Source organism: Acipenser ruthenus, chromosome 3 (assembly GCF_902713425.1).
Source record: "Acipenser ruthenus chromosome 3, fAciRut3.2 maternal haplotype, whole genome shotgun sequence".
Taxonomy (NCBI): domain Eukaryota; kingdom Metazoa; phylum Chordata; class Actinopteri; order Acipenseriformes; family Acipenseridae; genus Acipenser; species Acipenser ruthenus.
Window position 1 is genome coordinate 81,887,007 of NC_081191.1, and position 25,390 is coordinate 81,912,396.

The window sequence follows — 25,390 nt, forward strand, 5'->3', positions numbered from 1 at the left end:
AGTCTCCACAGTCAGTTGTAGGAGTCAGTATTATAGTTGCGGTGGCCATCTCCAATAAGCTGCGTCTTCTCACTAGCATTTGTTGGCTGAAGCACAATTGGAGTGTCACCATCTGAAAATATAAATACATCTTGAAGTCACTGTTCACTATCCAGGCCTGGCATGATTGTTATTCATCGGGGAGTCATTGCTGTACTCTGCTAGCAGAGTGAGGTCAGTTAGTAAGACATTTAGTAGTATTGCCAGTAAAAAATCAATATTGCAACATTTTATTCCAAGGAGTTTTAATTATTATTTCTTGATGTCCATGCATATAGAAACCAAACTATAAAAGAAAATAGCTTAAAAAAAAAAAACAACAATTGCACACAGGAATAAAGTAAGAGCTTTACATCATTTGAGAAAACTTTTTTGTGTGATAGACCAACACTGATGTTTATCAAGCTGGTTTCCCACACAGTCTGTACAGTATTGCAGTGTGTGGCCACTTTAAAAGGGATGCATCCTTAAGATGTGTTTCAAACTTTAGTCAGGCAGATAAAACATAAGATAAACTGAAAAATGTAAATCTAAAAAGAGATCTTGTAGAAATTAAGTTTGCAAACTCTTTTCCAGATGATAAAGACTTCACACTTTCTTAATGCTTGGTACACAGCTGTATTTTCTTACTCAGGCTCCATTCCCAGCTTTGTCTGATCATCTCACTGACATCAAAAACCAGATGATTTGACACAGGGTCTTTATAGTTTGTTCACGGTTATAGTCCATGCTTCTCTCAAAAACAGTTCCATTACAGTGTCCAGTGAACTTTAACCGTTTCAGTGCCACATTCTTTTAACCTCCGTATTATTGATAGACTGCTTTCTTTCAGACAGAGGCTTTACAATTCTATGATTCTCTCCCCAAGTTCCATTACAGGTAGCCCAGTAGAAATGAACATTCACTGCACTACCTCTGGGCATATCAATGGTACCGAGCTTTATCACATTTCCATATTAAATGTTGTTTCTGCTTAGATCAATATTTTCCATGCTATATCATAGTTTACCATGCGTTACCACACATATCTTATTTACCAGGTTGACATGTGCTTTACCATGATTTCTCTGTATTCACAAAGCTTTGCTTTACCCACAATATCCCACAGTAAAGGATATAAACATCTCAACATTAGGGCATCCAAACCTGCAGTTATAAAACTAGCCTGTTCCCTGTGTCATCATGCCAAACTCTCCTATTGCCACCCTGACCATGCGTTAGGCAAAATCAATCCAAAGAACTTCTTTCAAACCATTTTAGAAGAACCACGCATGTTGTTCTCAAAGAAAACCACTAGAATAATTTAAATAATGTTAGCAAGCTGACACAAACTGTTAGGGGCACGAAGCATTTCAAAACAGTTTAAAATGGCTGTAAGGCAGGGCTGTTCTAATTTGACCTTCCTGTACAATGAAGCCCAAATATTATTCTTTATTAATAAATATCCCTAAAATTAGGTAAAACTTGTTACCAAAGCAATACGAGCACTATCTGATCAAACAGAGGGGAGGAGGCCAGCTCAGGAGCAGGATTTCTACTGACACCACAAAAAGGAAGTGGACAGCATTTCATTCATCACTAGCCACCATGGCCACAAGTAGCATTTGCTCAAACTACCACAAACTGGGGCACCAGTCATTCTGTTTCAGCATCGTCTCTCCTCTAGCATACATTTTTTTATGTGGCTTTTCAAAGTAGTTCACAGCAAAACAAGGCTGAATGGCCCTGCTTTTTTCGATCTTTACAGTATTGAGTAAAAGCGCTAAACTTGTTGCAAGTATTGCAGACTTAAATGTGACAAGAAGCATGGAAAATTAAAAGTAGGTAGTGCCTTAAAATGACACCATGTCCATTTTCAGAATATTTAATTTCTTGCTGGTTTAATATCCTATTATGTGTGTTCTCTAACATTCTCTTTTGTTGTTTCTTCTAATAGATTAATATTTTTCATGCTTAATTTCTGAATTGATGTTTTAGCAATGGCTATACTGTATGCGTACAACAGTAATTCATGCCCCCTCTGCAAATGAAAATTGGTAAATAGAAAATCTTTGTACAAAATCACATTTTAAAAAGGGACAGAAATTACAGCTACACAGGATTTGTTTGCTGGAATAGCTTAGTTAAAAATGTAAATAATGATCTGAGCAGAAGAAACATTTGACAGTGACGGAGAACCAACATAACAGGATGTTGTTGTTTTTTTTTGTTATATACTGTCTTTTCATTTTGGCACTGGGTGCACTTGGAATGAATACATAGTCTAAATTACACTCAGTGTAAAAGCACCACAGAAGGCACAGAGGGTTCTGTTAACAAGCAAAACCACCATCATCAACTCAAACAGAGAGGCAGAGACCAGATCAAGAGCAGCATTTCCACTGACACCACAGAAAAGGACGGCTACATCTCTTCTAACCAAATGGATAGCAGTTCATTCATGATTAGGGCCTTTCCCACCACTGCAACAAGCAGCATCTGCTCAGACTACCATGAAATATAAGTATTTATTAAACTGTTCACTTTGAAAAAAATAATTCGATTTTCAGTTGCACAAATAAAGCTAAAAAGATTTGTTTAAAAGGCTACAGAGTACTTTGGTAACACTTTATACAGTGTGTGCAATTCAGATGCAATTGCATATGAACAGACATATGATTTACTATTGGAATTTAAATTAATGTTGCATAAATAACCTTGTGATTGGTGGAACCCTTTTCTCCCACAGCAATATTCACAAAATATCCTGGCACTCTCCTAATGGAAGAGACAAGAACCAAATTGATCACTTCATGATAAATGGTAAGTGGAGATGTTCTTTGCAAAATGTAAGAGTGAAATGAGCAGATATTGGTAGCGACCATCACCTAGTGACAGCATATATTAAGCTGAAACTCAAACGCACCAGACCTCCAACTAGAACACAAGGACGTCTCGACATTACCATGTTGAAGGTTTGTCCTGAAGCTACAGAACAGGTTTCAGGCGCTCATAAACACAGAGGGAAATGAAGATGAAGAAAGACAGATCTCCAATATTAATGAAGAATGGGAAAAGGTTGCTAGAGCATACATTGAAACAGGCAGGTTAATTTCAGGCTACAGGAAGAAACACCATAAAAGAATGTCTGAGCCCTGAGACCTGGAAAATCATTGACGAGAAAAAAGCTGAAAAGAAAAGTTGTCATGCAAGTCTCAGCGCTTGAAAGACAGATATCAAGAACAGTACAGTGAAATAAACAAGTGAAACGATCAACAAGAGCTGATAAAAGGAAGTTTATTGACAAGCTGGCATCCGAAGCAGAGGATGCAGCACAACGCAAAGAACAGGGAGCAGTGTTCCGCATTACTCATCAAATCTGCGGGAAACGCCAAAACACTAATATTCCTGTGCTTGACAAACAGGGCAAGCTCCTTACCAATGAAAAGGAACAAGAGAAAAGATGGGTTGAGCACTTTCAAGAAATGCTCAACAGACCAGAACCAGTGTTTCCAGCTCCTGTTCAAGAACCAATTGAAGATGTTGGCATCAACACTGATCCCCCAATAAAGGAGGAGCTAATCGGAGCCATGAAATCCCTAAAGAACGGAAGAGCTCCTGGACAGGATCAGATTAATGCTGACCTACTTAAGATCTTAACACCCTGATCCCCGTGTTTAAAGCAATCTGGAATAACACAGAGGTCCCAAGTGAGTGGTGTAAAGGTACAATAATTAAACTCCCTAAGAAAGGGTTGTTGCAGGATTGCAATAACGGGTGAGGAATTACTCTTCTCTTAGTTCCTAAGAAGATCTTTTGTAAGAGCATAATGCAACGTACAGTGCCTTGCGAAAGTATTCGGCCCCCTTGAACTTTGCGACCTTTTGCCACATTTCAGGCTTCAAACATAAAGATATGAAACTAATTTTTTGTGAAGAATCAACAACAAGTGGGACACAATCATGAAGTGGAACGAAATTTATTGGATATTTCAAACTTTTTTAACAAATAAAAAACTGAAAAATTGGGCGTGCAAAATTATTCAGCCCCCTTAAGTTAATACTTTGTAGCGCCACCTTTTGCTGCGATTACAGCTGTAAGTCGCTTGGGGTATGTCTCTATCAGTTTTGCACATCGAGAGACTGAAATTTTTGCCCATTCCTCCTTGCAAAACAGCTCGAGCTCAGTGAGGTTGGATGGAGAGCATTTGTGAACAGCAGTTTTCAGTTCTTTCCACAGATTCTCGATTGGATTCAGGTCTGGACTTTGACTTGGCCATTCTAACACCTGGATATGTTTATTTGTGAACCATTCCATTGTAGATTTTGCTTTATGTTTTGGATCATTGTCTTGTTGGAAGACAAATCTCCGTCCCAGTCTCAGGTCTTTTGCAGACTCCATCAGGTTTTCTTCCAGAATGGTCCTGTATTTGGCTCCATCCATCTTCCCATCAATTTTAACCATCTTCCCTGTCCCTGCTGAAGAAAAGCAGGCCCAAACCATGGTGCTGCCACCACCATGTTTGACAGTGGGGATGGTGTGTTCAGGGTGATGAGCTGTGTTGCTTTTACGCCAAACATAAAGTTTTGCATTGTTGCCAAAAAGTTCGATTTTGGTTTCATCTGACCAGAGCACCTTCTTCCACATGTTTGGTGTGTCTCCCAGGTGGCTTGTGGCAAACTGTAAACGACACTTTTTATGGATATCTTTAAGAAATGGCTTTCTTCTTGCCACTCTTCCATAAAGGCCAGATTTGTGCAGTATACAACAGATTGTTGTCCTATGGACAGAGTCTCCCACCTCAGCTGTAGATCTCTGCAGTTCATCCAGAGTGATCATGGGCCTCTTGGCTGCATCTCTGATCAGTCTTCTCCTTGTATGAGCTGAAAGTTTAGAGGGACGACCAGGTCTTGGTAGATTTGCAGTGGTCTGATACTCCTTCCATTTCAATATTATCGCTTGCACAGTGCTCCTTGGGATGTTTAAAGCTTGGGAAATCTTTTTGTATCCAAATCCGGCTTTAAACTTCTCCACAACAGTATCTCGGACCTGCCTGGTGTGTTCCTTGTTCTTCATGATGCTCTCTGCGCTTTAAACGGACCTCTGAGACTATCACAGTGCAGGTGCATTTATACGGAGACTTGATTACACACAGGTGGATTCTATTTATCATCATTAGTCATTTAGGTCAACATTGGATCATTCAGAGATCCTCACTGAACTTCTGGAGAGAGTTTGCTGCACTGAAAGTAAAGGGGCTGAATAATTTTGCACGCCCAATTTTTCAGTTTTTTATTTGTTAAAAAAGTTTGAAATATCCAATAAATTTCGTTCCACTTCATGATTGTGTCCCACTTGTTGTTGATTCTTCACAAAAAATTACAGTTTCATATCTTTATGTTTGAAGCCTGAAATGTGGCAAAAGGTCGCAAAGTTCAAGGGGGCCGAATACTTTCGCAAGGCACTGTATATCATCTGCAATCAACAATACCCTCAGAAAGGAGCAGGCAGGGTTTAGAAGCAAATGCAGATGTATTGATCATATCTTCACCCTTCGTAATATCATAGAACAGTGTACTGAGTGGCAGTGGTGGTGGATGGTGGTGCCGGTAAGGACATTAGAAATAGAGTAGGGAAAGCACGGACAGTGTTCATTCAATTGAAACATATCTGGAAGTCACAATTGTACAGTAGGAAAACTAAACTCAAAATATAGCAAAGCTGCATGTTATCTACACTTCTATATGTTCAGAATGCTGGCGGATGACCATGCAAGATCTTAGGAAATTGTCCAGCTTTCATACCACTTGTCTCAGAAAAATTATGCAGATCTTCTGGCCTCAAATTATCTCAAACAAGGACCTTATTCACAAACTCAAAGAGGAAGACATGAAAACCATCATCACCAGAAGGAGGTGGAACTGGGTTAGCCATGTACTTCATAAGGAAAGCAGCAGCATCACCAGAATTGCATAACGATGGATCACAGAATGTCAAAGGAACGTGGGCAACCAAAGCCAACCTGGTGCAGAACTGTGGAGGCAGAGCTGAAACAGATGGGTCAATCCTGGGGCTTTGTGGAGAGAATTGCCAAGGACCGCCAACAATAGAGAACCTTTGTTGCTGCCCTATGTGCCAGTAGGCATGATGAGGATGAGTGAGTGAGTAAATATAGAATGTATCCTGGACTGATGCTTAATTAATAAGAATACAATAAGAATGATGTTAGTTCATACAAAAATATATTTGCACTACTGGGTGTTTATGTACATAACATGAATATAACCATATAAGTATTGCTGTCCTGGAAATTAAGTGTTACTAAACTGCATATTTCAGAACTTGTCTTAGCACCAAGATAGATGTATCATTTTGAAATATCATTCTTTTGGTCAGTATTTAGATGATTGGGAGTGTTTTACTACTGGACACTAAATAAGCAAATTAATCAATGCCTGTTTTTAGCTGCTGTGCAAGCTTAAAGCAGCAGAGTCCAACAAGCAAGTTAAAATCTACACTGAAATAAAACTCCTTAGTAACTTTTTATTATAGTATTTAGTAGTTTAGCCCAAAGCTGACTAACCTTTTTAGCTATAAGAGACATGCCAATGACCACAGCCGATACAAAAAATATCACCTTTGTAATTGAAAAGTTTATTAGAAAGTGAAAAAAACAGAATAGGAGCAAATAAATGTCAAAAAGAGAAATAAGAAAGCTGGTTGAACATCTCCCCTGCCTGATACCTACGTACATTCTCATAATACTGACACTGTGGCACTACGAAACAGGGTATTTTTATATTACTGACATGTTTGTTAAATACGAAAAACCTATTTTTAAAACCATATGAGAGACTTCAACACAGAGGCGAGTTTTTATTTTATTTTTACCACTGAGTCATTCCATATCAAAGCGCCAGATGCCTTAGAAACACCTTGCCAATGAACTCTTTAATAACTTTATTAAAGTCAGAAGGCAGGTGCGTTTTTCTTCTTTGGTCACTATCTTTACGATTTGACATTAGGATCATCTGTGTGCTGGTCTGATTCAGAACAAGTAATATAGACCACAGTCAAACAGACTATGGGCTTTATCAGCACATTTTAAGAGCTTCTTTTTTTTTTAAAAGCCTGTATTATTGATTAAATCAAGGCTTCTGTTCACTAAACCCTTTTAAGAGGTTTAGTTTAGTCTCAATTTTCAAAGCAAGTTGAACCTAAGAGAAAGTTTTTAAGTACTTAAAAAAAAATAACATAAAAAAAACAGTCCTAAAAGTTTTTTGAATAGGGTCCATAATTATTTTTGTAAATATTTATTGGAAGACAAAACTCAATTCATTTACATCATCTCCAGGAAATATTGTATAAACTGCAGCATTAGTGGTTGTTGAGATAATAGCCCTGACTAGATAAAGAATCACAGTAATGATGCCTATGAGACCATGAATTGGATCACATCACATTAGTGCAATACCTGTACCTCTGCAATCATTAAGCATATCCTGATATATCTATACAGACGTGCTCAAATTTGTTGGTACCCTTACAGCTTATTGAAATAATGCTTCATTCCTCCTGAAAAGTGATGAAATTAAAAGCTATTTTATCATGTATACTTGCATGCCTTTGGTATGTCATAGAATAAAGCAAAGAAGCTGTGAAAAGAGATGAATTATTGCTTATTGTACAAAGATATTCTAAAATGTCCTGGACACATTTGTTGGTACCCCTTAGAAAAGATAATAAATAATTGGATTATAGTGATATTTCAAACTAATTAGTTTCTTTAATTAGTATCACACGTCTCCAATCTTGTAATCAGTCATTCAGCCTATTTAAATGGAGAAAAGTAGTCACTGTGCTGTTTGGTATCATTGTGTGCACCACACTGAACATGGACCAGAGAAAGCAAAGGAGAGAGTTGTCTGAGGAGATCAGAAAGAAAATAATAGACAAGCATGGTAAAGGTAAAGGCTACAAGACCATCTCCAAGCAGCTTGATGTTCCTGTGACAACAGTTGCAAATATTATTAAGAAGATTAAGGTCCATGGAACTGTAGCCAGCCTCCCTGGGCGCGGCCGCAAGAGGAAAATCGACCCCAGATTGAACAGAAGGATAGTGCGAATGGTAGAAAAAGAACCAAGGATAACTGCCAAAGAAGTACAAGCTGAACTCCAAGGTGAAGGTACGTCAGTTTCTGATCGCACCATCAGTCGCTTTTTGAGCGAAAGTGGGCTCCATGGAAGAAGACCCAGGAGGACTCCACTTTTGACAGAAAAACATAAAAAAGCCAGACTGGAATTTGCTAAAATGGATATTGACAAGCCACAATCCTTCTGGGAGAATGTCCTTTGGACAGATGAGTCAAAACTGGAGCTTTTTGGCAAGTCACATCTGCTCTATGTACACAGACGAAAAAATGAAGCTTTCAAAGAAAAGAACACCATACCTACAGTGAAACATGGAGGAGGCTCGGTTATGTTTTGGGGCTGCTTTGCTGCGCCTGGCACAGGGTGCCTTGAATCTGTGCAGGGCACAATGAAATCTCAAGACTATCAAGGCATTCTGGAGCGAAACGTACTGCCCAGTGTCAGAAAGCTCTGTCTCAGTCGCAGGTCATGGGTCCTCCAACAGGATAATGACCCAAAACACACAGCTAAAAGCACCCAAGAATGGATAAGAACAAAACATTGGACTATTCTGAGGTGGCCTTCTATGAGTCCTGATCTGAATCCTATCGAACATCTATGGAAAGAGCTGAAACTTGCAGTCTGGTGAAGGCACCCATCAAATCTGAGACAGCTGGAGCAGTTTGCTCAGGAAGAGTGGGCCAAACTACCTGTTAACAGGTGCAGAAGTCCCATTGAGAGCTACAGAAAACGTTGGATTGCAGTGATTGCCTCTAAAGGTTGTGCAACAATATATTAGGTTAGCGGTCCCATCATTTTTGTCCATGCCATTTTCATTTGTTTTATTATTTGCAATATTATGTTGAATAAAAAATTCGTGAAAATTCTAGAAAAGTCTGATTTCTATTAAATATGGAATAAACAATGGTGGATGCCAATTACTTTTGTAAGTTTCAAGTTATTTCAGAGAACATTATGCATTCTTCATTTTTTGTGGAGGGGTACCAACAAATTTGAGCACGTCTGTATATATTGTATGGTGTATTCTCAGACCTACTGTCAAACATTTATGTTTATGTAAATGCAATGCAAATAAGGAGATCACTTTCAGGCTTCACTGATGTGAAACAATTGGATTTAGATCCTTTAATGTTATACATTTATTTTAAAAAATGGCATGCTAATTTGTTATATGATTTGGCAGCATATATATATATATATATATATATATATATATATATATATATATATATATATATATATATATGCTGTCTCATTCTTGTTGATTTTGTTAAACTTTATTCTCATTGTCAAATCTCTAAATAACCCTTATGCATACACATTACCAGTAATGACTCACATAAGGTAATTATCACTTTTTGTTGAAGCATGCTGCAGGCATGAAAATTCATCCTGTTAACTGGCACAGAAGTATAAATTTAGTTCCAAACATCTGGTGGAAATAGACAGCTGATATGTATTTTAAATAAAATGGATGACTTGGCTTATTGGTAAAACCATACATTTGAAACTTTTTAGCTAGGTTATCTTCCTCTGACAAAAGTCCTGTTTCTAGAATGTTTCTAAAGAACCTTCTTTGAAGACTAAAACATGACACATAGTTTTGTGTACAAAGTTTAAATTTAGAAGCAACATCAGGCTTTTTAAAAATGATACATTCATCTGTTGTTGCTGTCTTTCACTTCCAGGGTACCTTAGCAGTTGTTTGACATGCATTTCCTTATGAACCATTGCTTTGTCAACGTTTGGTGAAGCCTCTTATTTCATATAATAGATTTGTAGACTGCCATATTTGTTAGGACTAATTTATCAAGAACATCCATGCAGAGATGTAGTGTTACTCATGTTATCTGTTTTTTGTATTTATGCTGCAATTAAAGAAACAGAATACATGTTACATACCGATATCATTAATAAATGGTGATGTTGTACAGTAGCTCACATTTCTTCAGCTCATATCAGTGTTTCATCTTTGCTCTCACAACAAAAACACATATTTGTGGTTAAAATACACACATATCCTAAATGGTTATAAATGGATAGCATTTGGAGTTTAACTGCACTTATATGAAATCGTGTTTATTAAGATATTTTTCAATCATATTGTATTCAGTAAGAAGTCACATCCCAAGTTAATCCTAGAAACTGGTTAACATTGTGGGTGAGGAGGGTGTTGGTACCACTGTTCAGGTGAGAAGGCTTCCTCAATAAGATAGTTTACTTCTACTTAGAGATATCTATTGAGGGATCCAAGATATTCGGTAAGCAGGTGGTTTGAGTGGGGTAAAATATATAAAGAGAAAATCAAGAGGAGATAAAGAGCAGGTCTGCATAATTCAGTCAAGTGGACCTGAGAGTCAAAGTTTGTCAAGGGATATGGGCTACATCTCAAGCTAACCACTACTAAGTAATAGACAATTGATCTTAATCTATTTCGAACATGCCTACTGTAGTTTGAGTTGACTCAGCAATATGCCTTGAACAACTACTAATATGGGTAACAGGGTGGAGGCTGGGTGCGAACCAGTGACCCTGCACATTGCAAGTGAGCGTCTTAACCATTATGCAAAAGAGCCGGGGCAGAATTTGTGATGGCAGTGTATCACACAACACTGCCCGAAGGAATGATGACATTGTTTGTTTTTGTGTTTCCACAGTGATATTTTTTTTCTTCTGTGCGCTCTCACCTCTTTCCATGTCTGTTTGAATTTGCTCCTCCAGGTCTTCTGGTGAGACATGGCACTCGTATTCCTCCCCTCCGGGAGGTCTGGGTTTGCACTTCCCACAGCAGCAGTTACAGCAGCAACACAGGCAGCAGCAGAAATAGCAGCCTGTTAGCAGCCCGCAGATTGCAAAGAGACCCTGGGCAGTGTGAAAAAACAGGAATGCAGTGTAAAACAAAACTAAAAAAAGAAAGAACACTGAAACTGAAGCATTTTTATATTATTCATAAAGTAAGTATATGTTTTTATTACTAAAGTAAGCATACATTTGTATAAAAAATACTTATCAATTTAAATATTCTCATTGATATGTACAGTACTGTGCAAAAGTTTTAGGCAGGTGTGAAAAAAATGCTGTAAAGTAAGAATGCTTTCAAAAATAGACATGTTAATAGATTATATTTATCAATTAACTAAATGCAAAGTGAGTGAACAGAAGAAAAATCTAAATCAAATCCATATTTGGTGTGACCACCCTTTGCCTTCAAAACAGCATCAAATCTTCTAGGTACACTTGCACAAAGTCAGGGATTTTGTAGGCATATAGTCAGGTGTATGATTAAACAATTATACCAAACAGGTGCTAATGATCATCAATTCAATATGTAGGTTGAAACACAATCATTAACTGAAACAGAAACAGCTGTGTAGGAGGAATAAAACTGGGTGAGGAACAGCCAAACTCAGCTAACAAGGTGAGGTTGCTGAAGACAGTTTACTGTCAAAAGTCATACACCATGGCAGGACTGAGCACAGCAACAAGACACAAGGTCTTTATACTGCATCAGCAAGGTCTCTCCCAGGCAGAAATTTCAAGGCAGACAGGGGTTTCCAGATGTGCTGTCCAAGCTCTTTTGAAGAAGCACAAAGAAACGGGCAACCTTGAGGACCGAAGACGCAGTGGTCGGCCAAGGAAACTTACTGCAGCAGATGAAAGACACATCATGCTTACTTCCCTTCGCAATCGGAAGATGTCCAGCAGTGCCATCAGCTCAGAATTGGCAGAAAACAGTGGGACCCTGGTACACCCATCTACTGTCCGGAGAAGTCTGGTCAGAAGTGGCCTTCATGGAAGACTTGCGGCCAAAAAGCCATACCTCCGACATGGAAACAAGGTCAAGCGACTCAACTATGCACGAAAACACAGGAACTGGGGTGCAGAAAAATGGCAGCAGGTGCTCTGGACTGATGAGTCAAAATGTGAAATGTTTGGCTGTAGCAGAAGGCAGTTTGTTCGCCGAAGGGCTGGAGAGCGGTACACGAATGAGTGTCTGCAGGCAACAGTGAAGCATGGTGGAGGTTCCTTGCAAGTTTGGGGCTGCATTTCTGCAAATGGAGTTGGGGATTTGGTCAGAATTAATGGTCTCCTCAATGCTGAGAAGTACAGGCAGATACTTATCCATCATGCAATACCATCAGGGAGGCATCTGATTGGCCCCAAATTTATTCTGCAGCATGACAACGACCCCAAACATACAGCGAAAGTCATTAAGAACTATCTTCAGCGTAAAGAAGTGATGGTATGGCCCCCACAGAGCCCTGATTATTATTATTATTATTCATTTCTTAGCAGACACCCTTATCCAGGGCGACTTACAATTGTTACAAGATATCACATTATACATTATTTCACATTATACAGTTATCACATTATTTTTACATACAATTGCCCATTTATACAGTTGGGTTTTTACTGGAGCAATCTAGGTAAAGTACCTTGCTCAAGGGTACAACAGCAGTGTCCCCCACTGGGGATTGAACCCACAACCCTCCGGTCAAGAGTCCAGTGCCCTAACCACTACTCCACACTGCTGCTGATCTCAACATCATCGAGTCTGTCTGGGATTACATGAAGAGAGAGAAGCAACTGAGGCTGCCTAAATCCACAGAAGAACTGTGGTTAGTTCTCCAAGATGTTTGGGCCAACCTACCTGCCGAGTTCCTTCAAAAACTGTGTGCAAGTGTACCTAGAAGAATTGATGCTGTTTTGAAGGCAAAGGGTGGTCACACCAAATATTGATTTGATGTAGATTTTTCTTCTGTTCACTCACTTTGCATTTTGTTAATTAATAAATATAAACTATTAACATGTCTATTTTTGAAAGCATTCTTACTTTACAGCATTTTTTCACACCTGCCTAAAACTTTTGCACAGTACTGTATATCAAAAGCTCTCCATAAGTAATGCTTTGTAATTCATTTCCCTCAAAGGGAATCATTGTTCCGGAGTTTATTTGAACTGATTCTGTACCTCAATATACTATACCGTAGTTCGGGAATTGGTCAGTAGCATTTCTTTGATACAATTTGATGAAGCTATATGTAAGTGACCTAAAGCCTCTATGTATTAATGAATGCCAGGGGTTATCTCTCTAGCTACAGGCACAGTGTAGGCTCTTTTTATAACATGTTTCTGTACATGTCTGTTTGTGTGTATATGTACAGTATGTACAGTAGGAAAGTGTGTATGTCCATGTAGTTTGCATGTTGTATGTTTAATTTTTAATCTTTATTTGTAAATCTGAAACTTAAAACTACAAAACAACTTTATTATCAATAGTAATCAATGGAAGAACTTGGAAGCATGTGGAGGGGACTCTCACCTTCACCCACCAGGTGGAAAGCATGAAGTACGTGTTCACATTCTCTTCACCAAACTGCTCTGCCACGTAGAGGCCAAGGGAGCCGTACTTGTCATAAATGTTCCTCTTTGTCACATCTGTCAAGATGGCGTTCGCATTGTTGATCTCCTTGAACTTGTCTGTGGCGTTGGGGTTGTCTGGATTCTTGTCCGGATGATATTTCAGAGCTAGTTTTCTTTTTTTTTTAAATAGAAAAAAGTTATCACTGTACATGTACGAAAATGTCAGATTCTGAACATCTGGGCCTTAAATCATTTATATACATCTGCACATTAGGCAGACACAACTATGTACAAAACGTTTTGTATCACCCTGTAGAATTATTATTATTATTATTATTATTTATTTCTTAGCAGACGCCCTTATCCAGGGCGACTTACAATCGCAAGCAAATACAAATACATTCAAGTGTTACAATATAAGTCATACAATAAGAACAAGAAATACAATAATTCTCAAGTGTGACAAATCACAATTCAATAATACAGCAGATAATAGTGAAAGTTACATCAGGATATGATTAAATAGTGATAGTTACATCAGGATATGATTAAGTACAAAATACTACAGATTAAACACTTGGCAGATTACAATATTCTGAGGTACAGGATTAAATGCAGTAAAATAGGGGGCAGATAAGAGCAAAATAAAGCATATTTAAATGAAGGGTGATAGTGTCCCAGGATACAACAGAGGAGTTCTACAGGTGCTGTTTGAAGAGGTGAGTCTTAAGGAGGCGCCGGAATGTGGTCAGGGACTGGGCAGTCCTGACATCTGTAGGAAGGTCGTTCCACCACTGCGGAGCAAGGGTGGAGAAGGAGCGGGCTCGGCAGGCAGGGGAGCGTAGCGGAGGTAGAGCCAGTCTTCTAGTGCAGGCGGAGCGGAGAGGTCGAGTGGGGGTGTAGGGAGAGATGAGGGTCTGGAGGTAGCTGGGTGCAGTCTGATCAAGGCATCTGTAGGCTAGTACAAGAGTCTTGAACTGGATGCGAGCGGTGATCGGGAGCCAGTGGAGCGAGCGGAGTAGTGGAGTAGCGTGGGCGAAGCGAGGTAGAGAGAACACCAGGCGAGCAGCAGAGTTCTGGATGAGCTGGAGCGGACGGGTGGCGGACGCAGGGAGGCCAGCCAGGAGAATTAACATATTTTGCTTCATACAGTCGAATGAAACCTGCTGAATAATGTTACGTTAACATATTTAATTACATTACAGACCACTTTCCATATAATAATGAAAACATGACAAAAATTACAAAAACTGACATTTCTAAATCTTAACATAAAATTCTGTACTACTATTATGGCTCCTGGAAGACTTTTGCGATACCATTTTGTAATTGCTTACATGATGTTAAATAAAAGATCAACATTATGTTCATATCGTTGTTTTTTTTTTAATTATGTCTCATTCCTAAAATTCTAGGTGATGCAAAACTTTTGGCCATAGCTGCAATGCACAGTATTAAAATTAAATGAGTAACCTAGCGTGTTTTCTTTTTCTGTGGCCATAGGCTACCGGTAACACAAAACAAATCATACTGCTGCATAAACATGTTATGATACAGTGCCTTACAAGTACTGCACACACTTTACAGAAATACATTATTTTTTAAAATTTACATATAAAGCTGCAGCATATGGTGGCTACAAGTAACACATAGCCTACCTATACTTTTGTTTTCTTTTGGCATGAGTCAAATTTTCTTTTCTTTGCAAAAAGCAATTCTTCAAATTCAGAATATTGTAGTGTTTTCAGGTTCTCCTGGGACAGAAATGAGACTGCAACCGTGAGTAGATGAAGGCTCAAGTCATTTACTATTTACAATAATTAAAATGAGCACAAAATAAAACCATCAAGTGAGGAGAAGGGGACTGGTAGTCGAAAATGAAAATAAATGATTTTATATTGCTAGTATTTGTTTCCTCTGATCCCTTTTCTCCTGTCTATCTCTCCACACACACACCCTTCTCTGTCGCTCTTGTTGTCTCCGCTCCCGGTCTTTTCCCTGCACTCCCTTGTATGCCCTCGCTTCCCCCGCTCCTCGTCTTTCACGCCAAACCTGCACCCAAATTCTCCTCCACACACATCCACACACACACACACACTATATTATGTAATGCATGGCTGAAATTGTGGTGCACACAGGAAGGCTTCACCTTCCTTGAACATTGGACCACATTCCACAACAAGGACTATCTATATAGGCGGGACGGACTGCACTTAAATAAAACGGGAACCAATCTACTTGGAGAAAGGATCCTCAAGGAGGTACAGAAGCATTTAAACTAGAAAGGAAGGGGGGAGAAATCAACAAAAAAAAACAGAAGGGAGACTACATCAAAACAAGGGCAACAACTCAGGTAAGATAGAAATTAAATGTATTTATCTAAATGCTAGAACTCTCAAAAACAAAATGTTAGAACTTGAAGCTACTGCACTAACAACATATCAGATCATAGTTTAACTACGATGTGATAGATGTTACAGAAACTTGGTAATCCGAGAGTGATGGAGACGAATATAATATTAGTGGGTATACACTGTATAGGAAAGACAGGCAGGACAGAAGAGGTGGAGGGGTAGCGCTATTCATCAAAAATAGTCTTGAAGTCCAGGTTTTAAATCTGGAAGAAAAAAAACAACGCAGAATCATATAGACCAACAAATTCAGATACCAAGCAAAATAATCTGTTATACGATGACATTAGAAATGCATGTAGCAAAGAAGAAGCCATACCAATGGGGGATTTCAACTTCCCCCATATAAAATGGGAAAACCTGGTGGGGAGCACGACAGATGAAATTGAAATGGTAGAAATGACAAATGACTGTTTCATAAAACAATTTTTCAAGGCACCAACTAGAGGGGGGGCATGCCTTGATTTAGTTTTTTCAAATAAAGAAGACAGAATAACCAAAACAGAGGTCAGAGAACCATTGGCAAACTCAGATCACAACATGGTCTCATTTTGTGCTTTTTAAAACCCAAAAAGTAATGACTAAAGCTAAGGTTTACAGTTTTAAAAAGGCAAACTATGAAGGAATGAAACAGAGTAACAGAAGTGGATTGGAGTGAAATACAGAAAACATCCACAGAGAAAGGATGGCTATTTTTAAAAAATGTAGTACTAGAGGCACAAAACAAATACATCCCAAAAGTAGACAAATCAAAATCTAAAACAAAATGGCCAAAATGGTTTAATAGATCAATTAAAAAAATAGAGAAAAAAGGCACTTTATAGAGCGTTTAAAAGGGACCAACAACAAAGTACACGGTAAAACACAGGGCAGCAATGTGGAGTAGTGGTTAGGAATCTTGACTGGAGGGTTGTGGGATCAATCCCAGGTGGGGGACACTTCTGCTGTACCCTTGAGCAAGGTACTTTACCTAGATTGCTCTAGTAAAAACCCACCTGTATAAATGGGTAATTGTATGTAAAAATAATGTAATTGTATGTAAAAATAATGTGATATCTTGTTACAATTGTAAGTCGCCCTGGATAAGAAATAAATAATAATAAAACAAATTCATTTTTTTTCCCCAATATTATAACAGCAAAAGAACATTCACGGACGAAGTAAAATGTCTAAGACAAATAGCAATATCATAGATGAAGAGAAAAAATAGCAACTATATTAAATGATTACTTTTCACAAGTTTTTACAAAGGAGGAGGATATGGACAACATGCCCCACATGTCGACCTGTTCCTATCCAGTTTTAAATAACTTTAGCATAACGGAGGCAGAAGTGTTAAAGGGACTAGGAGCTCTTAAAATAAACAAATCCCCTGGGCCGGATGAGATCCTCCTAATAGTACTAAAAGTAATGAAAGAAGTTATTTACAAACCGCTAAGTAAGATCATGCAACAGTCTCTTGACATAGGGGTTGTACCGACAGACTGGGCAATTGCAAACATAATACCAATCCACAAAAAGGGAGACAAAACCGAACTAGGTAACTACAGACCAATAAGCCTGACTTTTATTATATGTAAACTTATGGAAATTGTAATAAGATCCAAAATGGAAAATTACCTATATGGTAACAGGGAGACAGTCAGCACGGTTTTAGGAAAGGGAGATTGTGTCTAACTAAACCTGCTTGATTTCTTTGAGGATGCAACATCGACAATGGATAATTGCAAATCATATGACATGGTTTATTTAGATTTCGAGAAAGCTTTTGACAAAGTCCTGCATAAAAGATTAATTCTCAAATTGAACGCAGTAGGGATTCAAGGAAATGCATGCACATGGATTAGGGAGTGGTTAACATGTAGAAAACAGAAAGTACTGATTAGAGGAGAAACCTCAAAATGGAGTAACCAGGTAACCAGTGGAGTACCACAGGTATCAGTATTCGGTCCTCTGCTCTTGCTAATGTACATTAATGACTTAGATTCTGGTACAGCAACCGGTACTGCACGCAGGCAATAAAAATGTCCATTATAAATACCATATGGGAGACACTGAAATTGAAGAAGCAATCTATGAAAAAGATCTCTGAGTTTATGTTGACTCACAAATGTCTTCATCTAGACAATGTGGGGAAGCTATAAAAAAAGACCAACAAAATGCTCGGATATATAGTAAAAAGTGTTGAATTTAAATTAAGGGAAGTAATGTAAAAACTTTAAGACCTCATCTAGAATATTGTGTTCAGTTCTGGTCACCTCGTTACAAAAGGATATTGCTGCTCTAGAAAGAGTGCAAAGAAGAGCGACCAGAATTATTCCTGGTTTAAAAGGCATACCATATGCAGACAGCCTAAAAGAATTGAATCTATTCAGTCCTGAACAAAGAAGACTACGCGGCTATCTGATTCCAGCATTCAACATTCTAAAAGGTATTGACAATGTCGACCCAGGGGACTTTTTTGACCTGAAAAAAGAAACAAGGACCAGGGGTCACAAATGGAGATTACATAAAAGGGCATATCAAACAGAAAATAGGAGGCACTTTTTTACACAGAGAATTGTGATGGTCTGGAACCAAATCCCCTGTAATGCTGTTGAAGTTGACACCCTGGGATCCTTCCAGAAGTTGCTTGATGACATTCTGGGATCAATAAGCTACTAACAAACAAACGAGCAAGATGGGCCGAATGGCCTCCTCTCATTTGTAAACTTTCTTATGTTCTTATGTAATGTCTATCCAGTGTGCCATGAATTGATTTTTAGATTCCTTGCTGATAGCATTGATCAGCCACTTTTGGGAGTTTCTGTTTTTGCTGTTCCAGTTTGATATGTCTGTCCTGCTCTTGACAGCTATAGACTGGAATGATTTTGGGTCACTCTGTTTCAGGTGTAACCAGAACCAGAACCTCACGACTCGTCTCTCAATGTCTAGCAGTAATAGATATCGCCCAAGCCCAGATCTACAGGCATTGTTTGAAGCACTTCTATGCACTTTGAGCACATTTTTACAGAATAGAGGTTTTATCCCAGTTATTGTAATCCTGCCTTAAGGTTGGACCCCAGACCTCACTCCCATAGAGTAGAATGGGCAGAATAACACAGTCAAAGAGTTTGTTCCAGATTTGGACTGGTGGATTGATGACATAGAATTTATTTTTTATGGTGTGGAATGCCCGCAGTGCCTTTTCTGTACTGCTTGTATAAAGCTTCCTGAAGCATTTAGCACTATTCCTGGGTAGCTACAGCTAGTTGTGTGCTCTAGTAGTTCCCCACTGAAATAAAGTTGATATTTTTAACTGTTATTTTTGGCTTTCTTTTGGAAGATCATAATTTTGGTCTTCTTTAAATTTAATTTGGGTCTTGTTTAAAGTTAATTTTGCCCATGTTTCGCCGATCAGCATAAAGCAAACAGTTGATGTTGGTGTCTCCGAGCCATAGCCCTGGGAGTGAGGGATGGTCCAGCCTGGTGGCCAGGTCATTGATGTGCAGATTAAAGAGGACTGGACTCAGGCAGCAGCCCTGTCTCACTACTCTGTTCTGTCTGAAAGCATCCATTCTTTTGCCATTGACTTTGACCCTGCAGTCAATACTGGAGTACATCCCCCTTGATCCGGTCATACACCTTTCCTCTATTTTCCATTCTGCAGTAGTTTCAATAACAGACCTGGGTGCCAGATAGAATCAAAAGCCTTTTGAAAATCTACAAAGCAAGCAAAGAAGTTACCCTTTTTAGTTTTATGTATGTGTTTGTCTATAAGACTGTTCAAGGTGTAATATGGTCTGTTGTTCTGTGGTAGCAGGAATCCTATTTATGTAATATGTCTTTATCTTTAAGGAACTGTAATATTCTTTTGTTTATGATAGCACAATATAATTTGCCCATGTTGCTACTGACACACATACCTCTGTAATTGTGGGTCTAATCGATTACCGCTGACTATATTTTTGGAAAGTGTCCAGCTTGGAAAACTAAATTGAATCTTTTTATCAATGCCTGCTGTAGTTTTGGTGTGATGTATGTCAGCATCTCATTTAGGATCATGTCTGTCCCACAGGATTTCCCTCGCTGGATTTTATGTAGCTGTTCTTTGATCTTTGATTTTTTTGGTTGATGGTTGATTCTAGTGTGTGTAGTTTGTCTACGAATGCTGTTTCTTCTTCTGAGAGCTCTGCTTTGGGAATTGCTCTGAGCAGTTGTTTAAAATGATTTTTCCAAGTGGAGTGAGCCACAGTGAATAGGTAGATCAGAAAATTGTTTTGTGTTGTGGAGTTTGTTCCACTTGCTCCAGAAAGAGTTACTATCCAGCTTTCTCTATTTCTGCCAGTGTTTTGTTTAGACTCTCTCATTTTTTCTGCCTAGCGGTTGATTTGAACTGTCTTGCTTATTTATAATCTGCTGGTTTGCCCCGAAATAATAACAGTCCTGTTTCAGTTCACCCACACGTAACACAAACACAAACACCAATCCACAGTGCGTGCTCTAGTGCTCGTGGTGAATACAGGTCTTCAGTGACAACAAACGGGCAGCAGTGTGGAGTAGTGGTTAGAGCTCTGGACTCTTGACCGGAGGGTTGTGGGTTCAATCCCCAGTGGGGGACACTGCTGTTGTACCCTTGAGCAAGGTACTTTACCTAGATTGCTCCAGTAAAAACCCAACTGTAAAAATGGGTAATTGTATGTAAAATAATGTAGTATCTGTATAATGTGAAATAATGTGTAATGTGTAATGTGATATCTTGTAACAATTGTAAGTCGCTCTGGATAAGGGTGTCTGCTAAGAAATAAATAATAATAATAATAATAAAAGTGCAGTGTTGTTGTTTAGTGCTGGCCTTTGGCGACAGCTCTGGATCGTGTTAGCCTTCCAAATAATTACAAACAGTATTATTAATGACAAACAAAAACAAACAAAACACTCACGTTTCACATCACAGGTTCTCCTTCTGGTCATTTAACGTAACCATTCACAAAGGAACAGATCACATCGTTACGTCCCCTTTTTATAACGTCATCCATGACCCCTTGGTCAACGAGCGCATCCGCTCCTCCAATCCGTGGATGCCACACCGTTTCCCATCTGGGTAATTGGTTTCGTGTACTGTACCGTAGCTCCACCCCTTTTCTAGATGGCCGACTTCCACCTAACCCTGGGAATAAACTGTCGTGCCATTTAGTCCAGGGTATTCTGTTCCCTTTACACAGTGCCCTCGCAGGTCGGGGGAGTTCTAACACCAAGAATCATCCAATCTCTGTCACACATGGTCATATTTCTTTGTTTAATGAAAGGGTTGGAGTATATTTCCTTGTCTCCATTGATGTGTCTGATTCCCTCAGTATTAAGGAAATCCATTTCTCTCCCTTGCAGTGCATTTAGATCTCCACATAATTATTATTATTTATTTCTTAGCAGACGCCCTTATCCAGGGCAACTTACAATTGTTACAAGATATCACATTATTTTTACATACAATTACATTATTTTTTTTTTACATACAATTACCCATTTATACAGTTGGGTTTTTACTGGAACAATCTAGGTAAAGTACCTTGCTCAAGGGTACAGCAGCAGCGTCCCCCACTGGGGATTGAACCCACAACCCTCCGGTCAGGAGTCCAGAGCCCTAACCACTACTCCACACTGCTGCCCTGGAAGTGGTATTCATGTGAAGTAGGTCTCCCTTGATCTCACTGATGGATTTAGTGACTGTGGTTTTGTTCCAGACAGCAATCCCCCCAGACTGTCTCCCTAGCCTCAGTGTGTTGTGCTTAAGTGCAGAGACCTTGAGCTCCTTGTACCCGGACGGGCAGCTAGCTGTGGCTCCTATTGCTTGCTATGCCTCACACAGAATGATGATGTTGTGGTTATTTGTGCTATCAATAAAATCTTTGATGGATGATTGCAGTGCTATTTCTAATTTGCACTATAAAACGCATTGGCTTTTTAGAAATACTATGAAAATGAGTATATTTGTAAATTAAATTAAAGTTTGGTAGAACAGATAAATCAATAAACCCGAGTGTGCTACATTGCTATACTGGATCTGTATTACTTTGTTAATTCTAATTTGTATTTATCTATGGTTAGTTAGTTTGTTTTGTTAGTACTTTTCTGTTGTAACAGCTTTTCACACACATCTGTTTGATCTCAGCCAGCTTGCGGTCTTTGCAGTGTTCCCTCTGGAGGTTAAGCCTCCTGCCGCTAGATGGGGTTGGTGCTCCAGTGCAGCTCCGGATGTCCAGTAGTGCTGGGCCGCTCTGGCTGGTCTCCTGGGTGTTCTGTAGGGTGGGTATGGTCTTTGTGCTCTTCTTTGTGTGTCTGTGTTGGCCGGCCTGTCCATCACGCTGTCCAGGACTGATCCTGTGGTAGTCTGTGGGGTGCACAGGGTCATGGAGGTGCTGTTCAGGGCTGATCCTGTGGTAGTCTGTGGGGTGCACAGGGCTGTGGAGGTGCTGTCCAGGGCTGATCCTGTGGTAGTCTGTGGGGTGCACAGGGTTGTGGAGGTGCTGTCCAGGGCTGATCCTGTGGTAGTCTGTGGGGTGCACAGGGTCATGGAGGTGCTGTCCAGGGCTGATCCTGTGGTAGTCTGTGGGGTGTACAGGGCTGTGGAGGTGCTGTCCAGGGCTGATCCTTTGGTAGTCTGTGGGGTGCACAGGGTTGTGGAGGTGCTGTCCAGGGCTGATCCTGTGGTAGTCTGTGGGGTGCACAGGGTCATGGAGGTGCTGTCCAGGGCTGATCCTGTGGTAGTCTGTGGGGTGCACAGGGTTGTGGAGGTGCTGTCCAGGGCTGATCCTGTGGTAGTCTGTGGGGTGCACATTGGGGATGTAGGAGCAGGCCTGTACTAACCTGGTATTGAGGCTGTGGATCTGGTGAGGCTGTGTGTCGACTCGGGACAAGAGGGTGGACAGGGTGATTCGGGCAGAGGGTATGTGTCGTGCTGTCAAGGTCACCAGCTTTCTGGTGTTCTTGATCAGGAGTTCCTGGGTCCAGAACAGTTCGTTAGTGCCCGTGTGGATTACAATGTGAGCAGGGTTGCTGAAGTGTGTAGATGATATCACCTATCTCGCTTCTTTCTGGACAGTGGGGCTGGGACAGAGGGGGAATTGTGCACTGTTTTGTTTTTGTTCCTTGCTCTCAGGCTGTGAAGTCTGTTCCTTGTTTTCTACCTGGGGTTCTCTGGGCTGTGCTGTAAGTGTGTGAGGGGGGTGTTCTTGAATGTGTTCTGTTGTCTCCCTTAGAGTCTTTTATCTCCTCTCGAACTCCCCACAGCTCTCTACTGAACTGGTCCTGGGTGTGTCTCTGCATCTCCTCTCCGGCGTGTCTCAGCTCTGCTCTCAATGCTTCATTCTCCAGCACCATCTCACGCTCTTGTGTGACAGTTTTGTGATCCTGTCTAATTTTTTGCATGTCATTTCTTATCAAAATCAACAACTAGTACTTCTGGAATGTTTTTATGGAAGATGTTCTTAAACACTTTTTTTTGCTTGGTTGCTTTTAATATCTTCCAGTTATTCTATTTTGTAGCTCCGATGTAGTTTATTTTCAAAATTCTCGTCACTGTGAATGGTTTCCATTCTATTGAGCCTCAGACATACACAGGAATAAATCACAGCTTCTAATGAAATCTTACAATGAAAGTAACTAAATATGTTACTCTTACCTTCCAGGTATCTTTATATTTGTTGTTGTTCGTTTTCAAGTATTTTTTTATAAAGTCATTGAATTTTACAGTTTTTATTAGTAGATGTTTAGCAGTTGAAAGTTATTGTTGTTATGGTTATGGTCTCTCTCTCTCTCTTTCTCTCTCTCTCTCTCTCTCTCTCTCTCTCTATATTCAGGTGCATACTGAAAGGTGTTTCTTGGTGTAAAGACAGTTGTGCTAAAGACGTACAATATGTGTTAACCTATTGAAAAGGAAATTAATGCCACTGCTTCCTGTGAGAATATATGCTATGAATGAAATACTAGCCTGAATGCATACATTTTGTCCACAGCGAGGTGCTATTTACCTTTGTATCAGCTGAGTGCTGGACAACACCAGCTTCCAAAAATAGTATTAAATATTAGCTCTAAATGTAGATAAAGCTAAACAGGTACACAATAACTTCATTATGCAATAAATAATATGATTATGATGGGAATATAAAAACTACATGTGCATTCAATAAATGCATATATAAGAGATGAATCCCACTTGACAGTTCCATGCTTCAGCTACTTACCTATATGACTTCCTAATCTCATCATGAGAAGAACCTTTTTGCAGGTCGAGAATTTGATACAGTGCTTCCCCTGAAGTTGACAGGGCTCGTTGCCTTTGCTCAGCCATGCTGTCTGACCATTAACTTAAAAAACAAGAAGCTACAGTAAGTAATACGGTGTGTTAGCAAGGGCATCAATGTATCATGCATCCTTTTCAATGACAAACAGCTGCTTTAATGGAAAGGGAGGGAGTATTGTTAAATACTGGTATGTTTCAGTTTTTACAGTGATAAACTTTTTGGTTGTCATGTTTACACCAGCATAAAAAAACATAAAAAATAGATAAGCATATAATTGATTTTTGAAATAACTATACCCATCACAATTAGGCTTGAATGGATCTGGTTTACAGATTATGTGTGGAAAATTAGTTCTTAATGTTCTGAATGTGGAACATGATTCATTGAAATAATATGTACAGTTTCACTGGAGACCAAATAACTGGGTTAGTACAAGATGTGAGCATTCCCACATTGCACTGCAAGAATGATTGAGACCAGCAAACTCACTTCACTACGTATAGCCTAAGCCGTATTCAAACCCAGGCCTCCGGAGGTAAATGGCTTAAATCTAAGCATGATTACTGACTGAACAAATGCGCTTTCTGCTACATCTTATGATGAATCCAAAAACTTCTGCATTTTACCTTATTTGAAGGAAAGGAAAAAAGTGGCAAATTGATGATCTTTAAAAAAAAAAAAATAATAATTGACATGCAGCCACAGAAAGAATGTTAAACATAACTGATAATTAAATTAGAATTGATGCAAGAGGTTCTACTTATCTTAAAATAGGGAGTACAGTACTGTGACACGCAATGCAGACAGTTGCTATGCAAGGTTCATCATTTGCTGCTCAAACAATTCTGTCTCCAGGCAATTACTGTAGTAGCTCACATCCTTTGTGCTTAATGACCTCTGTTAAATAGGGTCAAAGTCCAGTGACTGTTCCTAAATGCACATTTGATACGTTCATTGACGGTCACTAACAGACTTTAAAGCTAATGAAATTATTCCATAAATATTATTGGTGTGCACTGCCATGGTCTTTATGTTAATTATGTTGTAATTACACAGTAGTGGTTACTACAGTATATACATGCAGTTGTGTAATGATGTCAAATGAAATTGTTCATTGCTGTGTTTGTTTTTATAACCACTACACAGAACTAGTTTAATCAT

General features: G+C 39.3%; 1 protein-coding gene across 1 annotated transcript; it reads right to left on the reverse strand.

The window, feature by feature from the left end:
- Nucleotides 1-11: 11 nt before the first annotated feature.
- On the reverse strand, nucleotides 12-24,276 carry LOC117435330 (dnaJ homolog subfamily C member 5-like). Its single transcript, XM_034058401.3, has 4 exons — nucleotides 24,170-24,276; nucleotides 13,496-13,709; nucleotides 10,857-11,031; nucleotides 12-112 (listed from the first exon to the last, which is right to left on the reverse strand). The coding sequence occupies exons 1-4, from the start codon at nucleotides 24,274-24,276 to the stop codon at nucleotides 12-14; spliced, it is 597 nt and encodes a 198-aa protein (XP_033914292.1).
- Between the last annotated feature and the right edge of the window lie 1,114 nt (nucleotides 24,277-25,390).

Bases quoted from the DNA above. Each gene is read 5' to 3' on its own strand.
- LOC117435330 (XM_034058401.3), bottom strand. From the start codon at position 24,276: ATGGCTGAGCAAAGGCAACGAGCCCTGTCAACTTCAGGGGAAGCACTG. The intron at 13,710-24,169 runs GTAAGTAGCTGA...TAAAAAAAAAAG, and splicing joins GAGATTAGGAAGTCATATAG to AAAACTAGCTCTGAAATATC. The intron at 11,032-13,495 runs GTGAGAGTCCCC...CACACTGCCCAG, and splicing joins TTTCCACCTGGTGGGTGAAG to GGTCTCTTTGCAATCTGCGG.